This window comes from Hesperophylax consimilis, chromosome 6 (assembly GCF_061612785.1).
Source record: "Hesperophylax consimilis isolate HC1 chromosome 6, BYU_Hcon_1.0, whole genome shotgun sequence".
Lineage (NCBI taxonomy): Eukaryota > Metazoa > Arthropoda > Insecta > Trichoptera > Limnephilidae > Hesperophylax > Hesperophylax consimilis.
The window spans coordinates 33,408,450-33,425,198 of record NC_142841.1 but is presented as its reverse complement, the minus strand read 5'-3'; the positions used below and the strand labels follow the sequence as shown (position 1 = coordinate 33,425,198).

The 16,749-nt window shown below is 33.2% G+C and overlaps 1 protein-coding gene across 7 annotated transcripts in view; it reads right to left on the bottom strand.

The window, feature by feature from the left end:
- The window catches only part of LOC149423230 (acetylcholine receptor subunit alpha-like), a 502,266-nt gene that overhangs the window by 53,875 nt on the left and 431,642 nt on the right, over window positions 1–16,749 (bottom strand). For all 7 annotated transcript variants that reach the window (XM_089632590.1, XM_089632595.1, XM_089632592.1 and 4 more), the window contains exon 7: window positions 373–519. In XM_089632590.1, the coding sequence (XP_089488716.1) occupies window positions 373–519 (147 nt within the window). The remainder of the gene's footprint in view (window positions 1–372; window positions 520–16,749) is intronic.

Sequence of the window (16,749 nt, the reverse complement as noted above, 5' to 3'; positions counted from 1 at the left end):
ATTTAGTTTACAGGAGAATATTATTGTCGCCATCTATAAATCTACATCCCAGCTGTAATTTAAGTTTGAATAACTGTATTTGGTTTTTAGTTTTGCAATAATTATAAAGATTTATATGCTTAATATTATTATTTATTTTTTTAGTAAACATGTATTTTTTAAGAAACTATAATTGCAAAACTGCACATCTCGATACAATAATATTTTGTACAATTTTTGAAGATATAAGTATAGATACAAATAATGATTACTCCACGCAGCCATAAGATAATGGGTAAGGCGACGGGAAGGGTAAATAAGATAATGGATAAGGCGATAGGAAGGATAAATCGGATAGTGGGTAAGGTGTTGGGAAGGGTAAAGGGCTCTCACCTGGTGGTGTCGAACTTGTACTGTGGCCGCTTCATGAAGAGTAGCCTTGGCAGGATGTGGATGAAGACGCGCTTGACCCAGGGGGCCATCCGGTGCGTCTGCGGGGACCGGAAGTGCACGTTCAGCACCACCACAGTCACGCAGATACTGAAATTATAACGGAACAAGTTAATTGACGCCTAATATTTTTTTGTTATTTTATAAATGACCAGTGGTTGAGTTGGCATCGAAACTTGGTACCACCTATGCGTCGGGAGTCTTTCACCCGGGCGTCGTGAGTCTTTCATCAAGACACAAGCAATATTTTTCATTGTGGCAGTGTGATTTTTAAATTAATTTCATGTTATTCGTTACCCGGGTCTATCTTTTAAAAAATATAAAAATAAGGATTTTATGAGTAGATAATTATTCATTTTTATGACTTTAAATTTCGCAGAGTTGTTTAAAGCATATTAAGATGTCAGTCACCAGTTTAAAGTCAGAAGTTAAAAGCCTTAGTCTCACGTAACCATATATAATCTTATTTGTAAGCCAGTAATATTTATTATACAATATGTATATTGGTGCAGCGACTTTGTGGTGATTTTTCGGGAAAATGGCGTCTTCAAAATCAGTCAAATGTAAAGAAAATGTGAAAGTTTTCAGTACTCCTCACTAGGATTTCTTGTTCTAAAACGGCCTGTCCTTTTTATTTTTTGGATTGATTATCCATCTCTCTTTACATCTTTTATTATTATTTATTATCTTCTTTATCTTCATAATGTTTGCAAGTTGATTTTCACTTCGTTCTCTAATCACGTTTTGGAATCCCCAAACCAACCTCTCCCGATCCGGTACGCCATATAGATGGTTGGTAGGCGCTTCCTGAACACACTTCACCCGATGAACCCGGGCACCCCTGCTAAGTCACTAAACGCAGCGAACCACTTGGGGTGACTTATGGTAGAAGTGTTGGTTATCCAATAAATGGGTTCCGGGGCGGCAGTGCCCAAACCCACCTCCCAAATTGGAAATGCATAATCGCAGATATAAGTATGGTGGTAGAAAGCACGATGGATAGGATATTATTTGATACTCTCAGCGGAAGTCTTTTTACATCACTTTCAACATAAGTTATGCCTGAGGTCTGCAATTAATTTAACAAAATTGTTTTATTATATTTGTATGTATATTACAGGGAGTGATATTGCAAAATACGTAAACAATTTTCAAACTCATAAACTTTACTCATGATGTCCTATCTGAATTGAATTAATTTTGGCAAAACTACAGATGATTTTATACCGATCTTCCGAGCACGGTTGCGCTATTGATAGCCAAACCGATATTGGCAAAGCAATAAATAAGAAGTTTATATACGCTGGCAACACTGGAGGTATTTACTATCTATGAATTGACATTCCGAAACGTCAAACGTAAATTTGTGTTATTCATATTTTTACGTAAACATAAAGTTACGTAAAAATATGAATAACACAAATTTACATTGACAGTCCGCACTTTACTTTTGGACACTAGTTAATTAATTAGGTAATGGCGTCTGTATTCACAAATTGTTACGTGAAAAAAGTTCATTTCTGCAAACCCGAACCAATTAAGCGTCGTTGGCCCGAACGGATTCGACTCGCCGCGCATACAAATTCTTTCAATTCTGAGAGCTTCGTCAGTTCAACTCCGTTCGTTAATAGAGTAGTAATTTAGCATAACGAACGAAATGATTAAAACAGATGTCTATATTGACAGTTAACCGAAGCTTATCTGATACTATGGAATGCTAAAATTTGGTATATTTCTTATCAATCGTGGACCTTGCTCGCAAATATCGCTAACTGACCAGATGACGGATTTTATTGACAAAGGGGTTGATCGATCCTCCGTGCTAGATCTCTTGGATGAATGTGTGTTGATTTTGCATTATGCTGAGAAAGAAACTGTTATTCGTTGCACAAATATGTATTGCTTTTATTTCGCGTCGATTATATTTTTTTATTATTATTACTAAACTAGCGCATACCCGTGAAAAACTACCAGACATTATAATATTGCAGGATTGATAACTGCATTGCAGTGAAAAGCTCAGTGGGATAGTCTGAACTCTCTATAAATCAGTTCCAGTTTTGAAAATGGCAATTGAAATAATGTTCTTGTTGAATTTTTCAAATTAACAATTACAATTTAAATAGACATTTTAATTAAAAGTAAGTTCGAGTTCCAGAGTTCGTTCAACTAAAGTTACGCACACAAAGAAAAATGAGTAATGCTAATTTATTAAGAATCTTTTCAAATTATTAGTAATCCGGTTTAAAAGGGTTTTGCAGACTGTTTACTGATAAACTGATAAGTAAATTCCAATAAATCAGAAAACATGTTCATGCAAGTAGATTTGCCTTGATAATATATACTGTCGAAATGCGAAAATATTAGGATTTTCATGATTTTTGTTCCGACATCGCAATAATATATTCGTCACTATCTAAAAATTTATGTTAATTCATTCTAAACTTGAATAAAAAAAAATAAAATTAACACTTATATTAACATATAATAAAACAATTAGCAATATATGAAGCTTGTTATAAAATAAATAAGAAAAAAAAAATATTAAAAAAATTCGTTAAAGCCTGAAATCCCATTTTTATCCGGATTACCAATAGTTTGAATACATTCACAATACTCCGGATCACCAATAGTTTTAAGAGATTCGCAATACTCATTTTTCTCTGTGCAGGACACACAACGTAAATTATAAAGTTTGATGTTGCCTGCTACGAATTACTCCAATACTTTTAAATGTAAAAGAAAAGTTTCACTGAGATAATAATGTGAAATATAAACCAGTAAACTGACAAATTCACTGAATGCACGAGAAAATAACGAATTGAAGCGTATGAGCCGCTGGTTCCCGACGAAGATAGATTTGGTCTTACTTCAATCCCTGGCAAAAATACTTATTATTGACTTCCCCGGGCTATCTATCGGCTTTCCTGAAGAGTTGATGTGGAAATTCTATTTTCTCTTCTCTCCCAAGGGGCTTTTTTAATCACAAAGCACGTTCCTTCACTTGGGCAAGTCCCAGCATTTTAAAACTAACTGTGAAAGTGGGAGGAAGCGGTCGAGTTAGGTTAGTGGAACGGGGCTGGATTAATGGCACGCGATGAGTATTCAAATTGCACACAAGTTTTTTTAATGGCCTTTCTAGCAGTGATGAGCCATCACAAGCCATTGTGTGTTGTAATTTATGCGTGAACTGCATCGCCGTGGAATTTAAGGGCTTGTAGATTATTTACGCAAATGTGTGTCATATTTAAATCTAGAGTCCTTCAGAAACAAAGTAAATCATTTTAATAATTGTAATTAATTAATAAAATTATCTTATCTTCTACCTTATATATTCCATTTATATTTAAACTATTTTCTATTGAACGCTTATGAAAAGCCAATCAAATTGCATCCCTGAACTAAAAAACATCTGGAATAAGAGGTTAATAAATCAACACTTTTTATATTGATATTGTTTATGAATACATCAATGTACATTTATTGTATGCATGTGATTGTATACATATGCCTGAACTAGAATTTAAGTATCATTTTAAAAATTGGAACTGATGTGTCAAGAATTCTGACAAGCAAAAAAAATACCAGTAAGTAATTTTATGATTAAATTTCTTAGAGTGAATCTTGACCAGCAAAGTAAAGTTTTGAGGTTTTTAAGGTGTTTGAGATTTTTTGCTAAAATGCAATAAGGAACTCCAGTCGCTTTATATTTTTTTAAATAAAAATTGTCTTTCTAACTTAAATACGAGCATATATTTTATTTTATTTTTATAGTTAGTTTTAAAAATTTAAATATTTTCCATGTTTTAATAATTTGAAAATTCAAAACAAAATAGCGCAAAATCTGTGGACGCGACGTGTGACGTCACACGTCTCAAAAAGCCTTTTTTTTCAACCAGCGGTGACACTGTATTTTGTATGGGACTCGAGACGTTTTTTACTCTTAAGGTTACCCGCTTTTAACATCAAAGTACTCTTGGTTAAATGTTAGCATCTCGTCACTAATGTTATTGTATTGGACCAAAGTGCAAAAATACATTAATGACCGCACCTGATAAACAATTTACCGGTGATTAAAAACCTTCATTACTACGAAAGAAATACTTCTTTATCACTTCCACTTGCATTTTTATGCAAGTACAATATGTAGATGAATTTAAGTGATCTCAAAAATGTTTAAAAAAAAAATAAAAAAATAAAATGTATATGTATATATATATATAGCTATTTTAACTGCATATTTTATTTAAAATATTAATAATAACATTTAAAAATCAGTATCAGTGTATAAATTTATTATAGGCGGCTAAATAATGTTTCAGTTCCATCAACAACGAAATGAAAAACAGCATTTTCATCGGTTTTAATGTGGACATCGTCGATCATAGATATTTTACTCACGAAGACTGGTTATGATGTCAGAATCAGCAGATTCAGTCGTACCAACCGAACGGCGTGTTTCAATGTGATATATTTTTTATTTTTATTTTTTATTTTAAATACATAAACGGCTATACTGCCTTTTATAAATAAACATATAATAGATTACAAAAGTAAGAAAAATAATATCATTACATAATAGTAGTTTTAAACTTAAAAATAACATACAATTATTTTGTGTATCACAACCAAAAATAACAAAAAAAGAGCAATGAGAAATATCATCATTTCATTTCAACATGTCCATATTAGCGATGTGTAGGTTCAGCCGGATTGAGTCCTTGAGCCCGAGTCCTTTGCGGGAAGCGGGTCCTACTCCCACTCCTTTTCGTAATCAACCACTCCCAGAGAACTCGGTCTGGGACTCGGACCCGAATGCCTCCAATCAACGACTCCCAGAGAACCCGGACCCGAGAATGCCTCTAAGGACTTGGACTCGGACCCGAATGCCTCTAATCAACAACTCCCAGAAAACTCGGACTCGGGGTCTCGAACCCGAATGCCTCCCTCCACCACCGGCCTCGCGAGTCCTGCAGTGAGTGGTAAGTTCTGGTGGTGAAGACATCTTCTGTTTACCTGATTTACAGTAAGTGGATGTTTTGTTTATTGTTTAATATCTAATACTTATTGGAGTTATTTGGGGTTATGAGTTGCTTTTCTAAACCGATGAGCTAATTAGTTAAATAATAATATCGACTGACATGTACTAATAAATCAATAATAGCAATAAATTATTTGAGTGATGTAAAAAAAAATAAGTTAAGTAATATTTAATTTAATTAGGTGTATAAAAATTAGGCTGTGACTGGGGTTTTCACTTTAAAAAAAATTGATTCTTACCCTAGTATTGTCGATAGTTTTATCAATCAATTCTGTTTCAGCAATCAATTCTGCCATTCGATACAATTAACAGCATTCCTCAAAATATTAGTATTGAAACAATAAGAAATGATTATTGCGGCTTATAGCCAATGAATTCACCTAGATTTTACCATTTTTCCAATATTTTTAGACTCACTAAGTACTCTAGGATGTACCTAGAGGTGCTACTAAGATATTGCAATACTTGCAAAAATTTGACGAAAAGCGCTCCAGTGGATGTTTTTATTTATCTTCTAAAAAACACAAGCCACTAAGGCCACAAGGCATTTTGAGATATTGCCGATTAGTTTAACGGTTTTTATGTAAAATCTCAATGATTTATCGCAATTCTTTGATGTTTTATATTTTTATTTTAGCCCCTCATATTTGTAGGCGCTAGGTACCTACTGTAAGTAAAAATTATTGTTTTATTTTAAAGTTTTATTTTAATTATCGTTCACTATTTTTATTTTTTGTGTTATTAAAAATACAAATTTCAGTGGTGTCTGTCTGTGTATCCGTAACTCTGGTTCAATGAACTCTAGAATATAGATTTGCTTTGATTTTAAAAATTGGAACTGATTGTCAACTGGTATTGGAAAGATTCAGACAAGCGATAAATTAGGTACCAAGATTATTTTATTCAATAATTGTTTATTTAAAATGGCTATATTTTGTTAAAATTTTTTAGCTATGTCGTAATAGTGTTCATTCGAAAGGCAAATTTCTGGCAAATGTTTATTTTTAATGATCCTGAGACATATATATGTATATATTTGTGAAACCAAAAGGAAAAATATACAAATCAAGTATATAATATACACAAATCCTACAATAATATATTGAACAAAGTGTGTATGTATTGTAAAAGTAAAAAAAAATGGACTGGAATAAATAGATATTAAAACATGTTGTTAATTGTTAAAATTTTAATAGTTCAATGCTGTACCTAACTACTTCCTGACTTTGTTTTTAAAACATCTCGCCTTTACTGAGTTTCATTTGATAGAGGCTTCGACCAAGTACCTTTATCTATATCGATGGACAGAGATTATGAAAACGACAAATTCTCAACGACAACCGAAATTTATGTTACTACATTTGATTTATTACTGCTTACGCGTGTGCTAAAATTATCATCTGGAACTTGGAACCTAATACTACATCCGTTACGGCCTCGCATTAGCCGTAGCCCAATCAGCTGGAACACGACAAGACACGAATGGATTTCGTTGAACTTCGCCAAAATGTAAACTGCACAACTCGCGACTCGGGTGCGATGGGTGACGGAATTGACTCCGTGTTCTCGTGTGGGTCCGAGTTCTTGTGCGGGTCCTTGTCCTGCTACGGGTCCGAGTTCTTTCGCGGGTTCTATCCGAGTCCGAGTGCCGAGTCCTTGGCCGGACCCACAGACATAGGAATTAATAGACGAGAAGATAAAGGCGAGGGGTAAAATCAACTGTTGAAGAACGAAGGGAGTGAAGATGACTGTGATTCGTCAATAAATCAATCTGACAGTAAATAGGCATCTCGCATTATAATATCACCATTTACTTCTTAAAAGTAAAATCTGCTTTGAATGAATAGACATTTTTACATGGGAGCGCAAATTACTCGCCACGTTATGAACAAATTTGCGAAGTCCAAATTCGGCAAAGTAAATTTCTTCTGTTTGCAGCGTCGTAGTTAGTTTCAGAGTATTTAGTTAAGACCCTTTTACGAATGTTCATAATTTACTTACCCCAGTAAACAGCGACAAGCACACTTGACAACGGCTATATTATTACTCTAAGCAACGGCCACATTCGAACAATGATCTAGGGTTGTCACAACCGCTTTTTTTCCTATTAATAATAAAATAATGTAATTATCACTTTTAATTAAAATTAATTTACGCGAATTATTTCAAACATTATTTCATCACAATAATACGTAGCATTTACATTATTATTTGCTCCTTGTTTTTGTAGATACTCTCAGTATCGCCCCAACTACTTGAAATGGCTTTAGGCGTGTTCAGTGACCAGATTTACATAGCTAGGTACTTCTCACCACCACATAGCCAGGTGTGGGGTATTATTTGGGAGTATTTTGTCGATGAAGGTGCTTTTTATTTATTTTTTGGGTATAATATTTGCATAAACATTTTTTTAGGTACATTTAAGCATCATAATATGTCTGCAAGAAATTAGTAAGACAGTATTATATACACCGACATAATAACAGTATTCTAAGACTATGCATAATATTATTAAAAAATATACGAGTTATACATATAAATTATGTATATATAAATATATACGGACAATGGAAGAAATCAAAAGAAAAAGACAAAAGGGTTAATAATTAAAGTATATTTGTGAGAACAGCATCCAATAAACAACTTACAGGGGTTTAAATAATGTACAAAAATAAAAGCACAGTTTAAGAGAAAACAACATGTACAATAGTTATATTATCGATGCTAGATAAATAATAACAGCTGAATAAAAATATATTTTAAAGATGAACCAACATAGAAAGAAGGTATTAATCTGTTGACTGTGATGACGCCCGTGTCCGTGAGAAAAATTACAAATCATAGATATGAAGGTCTCCGTAGTCGAGGGGTAACGCTCTCAACTAGCAAGCGGGAAGTTTCGGGTTCGAAACCCAGCGTGCAAATAAAATTTTTATTTGATTAATTTGAATTATTTCACGATTTACTAATTTAAAATAATTTAAAGGATGTTTGCGGCACGTTCTAAAGTGGAAGATAATATATTCCAACGCCGTCAAAGAAGCTGCGTTTATCAAATAAAAAATATTTCCTAAAGAAATATTTAGCGCAAGCGATTCTGGCCGTATTATTCATACAGTTCCTTTGTAAACACGGGTTAAAATTGATTTTAAAAAAATCTTCGATTTTAGTTTGGAGGACTCCGGAGTCCCTCCCACAGTTGATAGGTTAATAATTGAATATGATCGAAAACAACGTAATACCATAGACATATGAATATTAGTAGACCTGCCCTAAGTGATTAAAAGCGTATTATCCCCACTCCCCATACCGGTTCCATTGGAGCCGGCTGGGCTCGCGTATGGCCTCAAGTGAAATTTGAAAACGTGACGTCATCATTCTTGTGCGAACTATGGTCGAGGCATCATCGGTTCATTTTACGAAATAACACGGCAAAATGTTGACTTGTGATATGAAAACTTGTAAAAATAGATGTGAAAAAGAGAATAAACCCAATTGTCGTATTACATTCCATAAGTAAGCATTATTTTACTTTATTTTAAGCTTATTCACACCGTATTATATGGATCAGTTTTAGAAACACATACTATCACATCACAATGTAGCGATTCTCAAGTGTGCTCATCGTTGTTTACTGGGGTAAGTAAATTATGAAACATTTGTAAAAGTCTCTTAACTAAATACTCTGAAACTAACTACGACTCTGCAAACAGAAGAAATTTACTTTGCCAAATTTGGACTTCGCAAATTAGTTCATAACGTGGCGAGTAAAAAAAAAAAATATATATATATATATATACATATTTTATCAAAGCGCAAAAGGCGAAGGCACATCCCTGATTCTTGTGGACACGGCTTTGTTGTTCGCGTCCATCGCGTGATAGTATATGTTTCTAAAACTGATCTATATTATACGATGTGATAAGCTTAAAACAAATTAAAATAATGCTTACCTATGGAATGTAATACGAAAATTGGGTTTATTCTCTTTTTCACTTCTATTTTTACAAGTTTTCATAGCGCAACCGACCATTTTGCCGCGTTATTTCGTAAAACGAACTCGACCGTAGCTCGACGCTAGTTCGAACAAGAATGATGACGTCACATTCTTTTGATTCATGGGAAGCCATACGCGAGCCCAGCCGGCTCAATGGAACCGGTATGGGGAGTGGGGATAATACGCTTTTAATCACTTAGGGCAGGTCTACTAATATTCATATGTCTATGGCCGGACCCGTGCGTCCCGGTAGTCGCCCAGTACCCAGTCCGCACCCAAGAACTCGGACCCGGGACCCACTCCAAGAACTCGAGTTCTTTTAAAAGGAAGCAGTCCTCGGATGCCTCCGGAAAAATGCAGAACTCACCCACCTCTAGTCCATATTGCGTATATAAAGTTACATCATGGAAAAATAATTTTTGAGTGCATGTTTATATTGCGCTAATTTTAATAAATAAATGTAAAATAAATATATATCAGAAACAGCATTTATAGGTCTACATATAAATGTATTTTTTAAGCGATAACATTTTTCACTGGAGTTTCTTGCAATTATAATAAAACTTGATTTTTTTACTTAGTAGCTTTTATATTTCTTAGTTTGCTCTAATGGTTGGTGGAACCGGTCTTGACAATCCAAAATGCTGACATTTATTAACCGTTTTATTTCCCAGAAATATTTTTATTGGACCGTCTAAAAACAAAATATTCTTCAGTATTTTATCAAAGCAAAGTTACTTAGAGCTGCAACTTATCAACGGAATAATCTAATAACAGACCTTACAGTAACCGAGTTAGAGCGTTAGATACTTTCCAACTGATAAATGTTCCTTTTTATCATTGTCGAGGAAATATTAGTTTTCCGGGAATAGAACAAAACCATTTCGCGTGAACCAACCGACCCTCGCGTAGATAGATAATGTGCCGCCTCTACCTCCATACGGTCAAGCACACACTCATACTTCAAATAAACCACAAGTGTTCCAGATTCCAAAATAACATTAGTTTTGCTTTTTTTAAATAAAATCGCAAATTTATCTCGAAAAAATGTTTAAATACTTCCTCTTAGTCATCTGAAGAATCTCGTCAACCTATTGGTAATCCGGTTAAAACGGGATTGCAGGCTAGAGGTGAGGCGTATCTATAGTACCCAGCTAAAGTACCGGGTATTTTCATGCGATACTTTGTACTTATGACAAATCTCCAAATACCTGGTTCCAAAATACTCACAAGTATTTTATACCGGGACTAAATATTTTTAATAGGTACTTTTACCAGGTATTTTTGATAGGTATTTTTGATAGGGTATTTTTAATGGGTATTTTTGATGGGTAATTTTTTATGGGTAATTTTTTAAGGAAAAAAATGTGGGGAATTTTTCTACATGGAATTCCGTAGCTACCCCCTCCCATGGATTTTTAAAAAATATTGTGGGGAATCACACATGAATTTATGTTTGTGGGGAAAATTTTCAGGTCGATATTAAATACTTTTGAGTATTTTGTCACCGGTATTTTTACCAGGTATTTCTTTGTACCTGTACTCATTATACCCAGTAACGAAAAGAACTAATAGGACCCACCTCTAATGCAGGCCTCAACGATTAATTGACAGTTTTCCTGATAAACTTATAGTAAATTACGAATGTATTATCAAGATGTCGGATCACGTGTTCATCATTAAAATCCTTATTGACGTAATTTTTTTTTAAATTTCAATCGAAATATATCGAAGAGAAACAAAAAATATTTACAATTTATCTTATAGGATAAAACATCGAGTAAGTACAGTTTCATACTCTATATGAGCATTTTACACGACGCTTTTTTCGTCACATTTCCATACGGGTCGTCTATTCGTTTGAATTCGGGATGAAAGAAGAACATGTTCTATTTTGGTAACGATTTTCGTACAGTTTAAGATGGCGGACATTTTATGTTACACCTGTCGTCTGTCGTTGTTTTACGTAACTATATTATTTGAAAATGTTGTATGCTTATTTATTTTTATATTTAAAATAGCGACCAAAAACTATAATATGTTCTATTACTGTTAATGATCTTGTATTATTGTTAGGTATTTTAAATTTCACTTGAATTTTTGATAAGCTGTTGATTGTAATGGCAAATAACACATGCTTTCAGGTGATCCACATTTATTTCTAAGGTGTTGCCCCTTTTGTACAGTTTAGTTTTTACCTATTTTTCCTCTAATGGCCACCATACGAATGCAATCGTAAGTATGAATGATCGTGTATCGCAAATATTTTTCAACTGGATCCCGACGTAATTTCAATATGGTAATCGGTATGAAAAAAAGCATCGTGTGTAGCGCCCGGGTGATAAATTACCAATCAGACTTGAAGCGGAGCTAAAAGGCTGTAACTAAGTTCAGTAATCAGATCTGAATGGAGTGAATAGTAGGGAACTTTGCAATCTTATTTCTATTCAACTTCTTTTCTTCATATTATTCCAATTTTGTTCAGTCCTACAATGGCACGGTAGCACACATTTTACTTTCTTTTTTGCAAAAAACTTCATTTGTAAAGGAATTTCAAATAAGTGTATTGAATTATATCCGACAGGAATCTAAAAAATGTTTGATTTTAAAAGAGGCCCATGTCAAGTAGGATGCTAGAAGCCTAATTAATGAACAATTTTTTTTTGTTCACATGAAGCAAAAACTTTGCAATGTGACATTATAATTTAAAATAAAACAAAAAATTAGTAAACACCACTTTAATGTTTATGTACCCGGCGTTGCTAAGGGTTATCCTTAGGAGGTAGAAAAATACCATTCAGCACTTTTCTTTAGGAATTTTTAAGATGTACAATTCCGTAGTTAATTATTTTGACGTATCTCATAAGGTTTAGCCAGCGTTAGCAATGAAAATATTGTTTTACGACTTGATTTCAAAACATCGACTTTTATGTACTTCCTATAAATATAATATGCATGTTATATACATAAGCCTTTCGGAAAAAAATCTCTAAACGATAGTAAAAACTCTATAAAAATCCGTTGCGTAGTTTTGAAGAACTAATCGCACAAACATACAGACGCGGATAGTGACTTTATTTTATACTATTTAGAGATTATGACCAGATTTCGCTACAATCATAGCTTCTTCAGGGCAGTATAATACTGTTTTAAAATCTAAAATCTACAAGTAACATGTGTTATCAATATATTAAACTTTCATAAAGGGTTGCGAATAATTGGGCTGAGTAGGTATAGGGTTGGAAGGAGAGTGCTTCAATAACAAACAATTTACATTTTATAAGTATTTTTGTTACAATTTAAAACTTACATATTAAAATGATAATTACGTTACTTTACGAGTAAATAGTAAATATAATGACATGAATTATTAACGCTAAACACATACCAATTTCATGGATCAAACATAACAATAAAAATACGGATAACTTTGTTAAACAATGTATGTTTTATAAATTCATAAATTCCAATGACCCAGTTGGGTATTTCGCATAATCCAAGTTTGAACAGGAACAATAACCATAAAGCAATTTAATTCATGTCGCCTATTCCTATTGTATTCGTTGTATTTTATGAGCATCGCACATTGTACGTGTAGAGATGTGCATAATGTAACTGATATATGGCAGATTCAATGAATTAAAAAAAAATTCGATTTGTTTAAGCCCCCGCAATCCGCATACCCAATTTCTACTGATTTATAACAAGTTTCTCAAAGGATAACAAATTATTACAAGCAATAATTAGTCGCCTGAAATATCCATACAAATTGAAAATATCTCCCGAGTAAAAATAAATGCGGCCGACGGGAATTGAACCCGCACCTTCTGATGTCCGGTCAGGTGCTCTGGACTACTGAGCTACGTCGGCTTTGGGAGATATTTTCAATTTGTGTGGATATTTTATTTTTTATTATTATGTTGTTTGTTATCCTTTGTGTTATGCATAAAATACATTAGTTTATCACTAGCCCTTTGACCTAAATGTGTCGACTGTATAATAAGATTGAGTGTGCTGAAGTAGATATTTTTGTCAATAATTTATATGAATTCAGAAAAAAAATTCTGCTATTGTTAAATAATATGTTGCACTGATCATATTATGTATTACTTGCGTCTCTTACTTTTTCTGTAATATTTGTATTTAATTTATATATTTTTTAATTTTAATTTTATATTTTTTTATATTTAAATCTTTATTTAGGTATATGAAAATTAATGTGTCTTTGTATGTGTATTTGTATGCTAACTGAGTTTGTATAAATGGATTGTTCTCACGTAAGTGAGATCGTCTGTAAAAACCCAGTATAAATAAAAATAACAAGTTTCTTGTTATCTCTTGACGTTAAGTTCCAAAAGAAATATATGTTATATTTTAAGATAATATCTATAAATTTGGTATGCCAAAACCTTAATTATATGAAATTCCTTCGATAGAAAAAAATCGAAAAGTAAGATCTGAAAATTATTAAAAACACGTTTTGTTCCGTTATTTAATATGTTATAGACATGGAAAATCACAATGTATCTTTAAATGCAACTAAAGCATTTGTCGAGAGATTTTTGCTATATTTCAAACGAGTCCTGTTTTATTAAATATTTTATTATTATCGTTTTTTCATATTAGCGCGCTCCCTCTAACATTCGTATTTACATATCTCTCTTTCAAACCATCTGAACTTAAATTGAAGCCTTAAATTTATCGCCAATTTTTTCAAATGACCTTGTACAACAGAATGTAACGGGCGTTTCTTTAAATGGAAATAGCGTATGTAGGGATGTCGGAAAGTTTTTCTATTAGTAACCATTTGAGTGGCGACCCTTCCCACGTGTTTTTTCCTTTCAAAGTGTCCTCTCTCGTTAAGGGTCCGCGACTGCTGAATTATTCAGCGTTGCCCGCAATAAGCCCTTATCGCTGTCTGCCCCTCAAACACCCCTTCTCAACCACCCCTGCGTCTATATACGACACGCGCCCCTCTGACTGATCACTTTAGGATAAATCGCTTTTCTTTTCATATTGGCAATAAAAGTCAATAGATTCATTCGATATTATAAAGGTTTTACTATGGATTTTCAATGGTTTTCGTGAATACTAACAAATTAAAATATTGAAGCCTAGCTTGATAATATTTCTTAAATTAAAATTCTGCCTTGAGCCAGTAGATTTGTGACACTCCCAATTGAGTTATGTTGTGAGGCTGAAGGGAAAGGGACGGGAAGAAGGAGGGGATGAGGAAGACTGGCTATTCAGATCTGGTTAATTAACACGACTAAAGCCATTTAAAGCAATTTTTCGATTATAAATGGTGGTCCGACAGCTCTGTGGCTGAGTCATGTCACGATATTTGGCTGCAAATCCGAGGGCCGCTGGTTCAAATTCAGGTGTGCGCAAGTAAATTTAATTTGCGTTTTTTCAAAATATATTCAATAAAATAACAGTGGAATATATATACGGCATGTTTCAGAATAGTAGATACTTTCAATATCACCCTGGTAAAAGACTTCGGAATCCAAATATTTCCTGAAATTGTTTAAGCCATCTTTGATGACCAGATCTACCAACTTCCCCACTTTCATAAATTACATATCCTTCCCCTCTCCTCTACTATCAACCTCACAACATACTCCTTTCGGCGATGCCATAGCCTCGCTGGTTCTAGACAGTTGGGATTATTGTACGGTACTCACAATAAAAAAAAATCAACAGGCGATACTGAGAGTATGTACCACTCTATGCAGTGTTAGTAGAAAAAAAACAAAACCAATTTGTATATTTTTACTAAAATTTATTTAGGAAACATACAGCTATATATATGAGAATATTAATCATTTAATATAGAATATAAAGAACACCAGTTAAGTTCCATTTCCAATCATTTGACTGAATGGATTTGCCAGCCTGATGGGACACCGGGTCACTGGAGCTAGGATGCGGCTAATGGCCTCCGCCAACACGGTGGATACCGCAGCCTACCAGCACCAAGCGCCACTCCTGAGTGAGCGCTGGACCCAAGCTCACTCAAGACCACGCCCTACATAGTTGCTATTATTTGATTTTTTTAATTATTTTTAGATCTCATGTATATATAATTACTGTTTATTTTTATAAATTTCAGACTTACGTGTATTAAACAATAATATAAATCATTATATTCACATATCTATTAAACAATCAACATAGGACGTGTGTGATTGCACTAACCTTCCCACATCCTGGAATAATTTTATTTTTAATTTTTGTTGTGTGGTTATTTATGGTTAAATAAAAATGAATGAAAAGAGTAAAAAATAAATAAATAATTTAGTTGATTTAAGTACATTGTAAGATTATTTTTTATATTAACCCTTCAGGTTTTAAAATATTTTTCCCCACAAGTTCCAACGACACGGTGAAATCTCTTATATTTTTGAAGTTGTCGTAAAAAGTAATACCATTTTAAAAATAACAAAAAAAAATATTTCAATTTTAACTAAAATTTCAACACGAAAATTTTTGCAAAAACTGATCGGGACATTTTCGAACTCGAAACTTCCATAATTCTAAAAGAATTCGATAACTAGAATACATATTTTTGTGCAGGTAATTAGTAAGAAAACTAGTCATATTGTAATCATGTACATTGATTACAGAAAATTTTTCGGATTTTATAAATGTTTGAGACAATCTTAGAAGAATTATTTATTAATTCTTTCCAACGACGAGCAAATCACATATCTTATCATTATAAAAAAAATGATAAAAATACTTTTATAATGTATAGACGCCCAGGTCAGATCTGTCCTTCTGAGTTTCTAGTGGAATATGGGGTTTGTGGCCAGTAATCCGAACCTTGAAGGGTTAAAAGTGGAAAATATCAATATATATTAGATATGCAGATTTGTCCAAGCAAAGAGTTTTGTGCATATTTAGATTTGAAATGTTGTATTTAAAATAAGGTATTCGTTCTGGTATTGCGTAAAGAGAAAAGAAACGCAATCCTTTGCAATACAATACAGAAACAGTACGTCAAACATTTTTCACCATTTGTATGGTGTAATAGGGTTACACTGATGATTTTCAGAACAATACGACAGGTGTTTAAAAAAATGTTTGAATATTTTGAATTAGGTTAATACAAGTTTGGCATTGGGGATTTCAAATGACAGATGGAAATTCGAGATCTTACATATGCCGTATATAGTAGTTCAAGTGTAAAAGATTTATTGAATGGTTTTGTGTAGCCTAGAATGAATCCCGAATGTAGGTTGAATTGAATGAAGAGGAATAATAATAACACATGTTT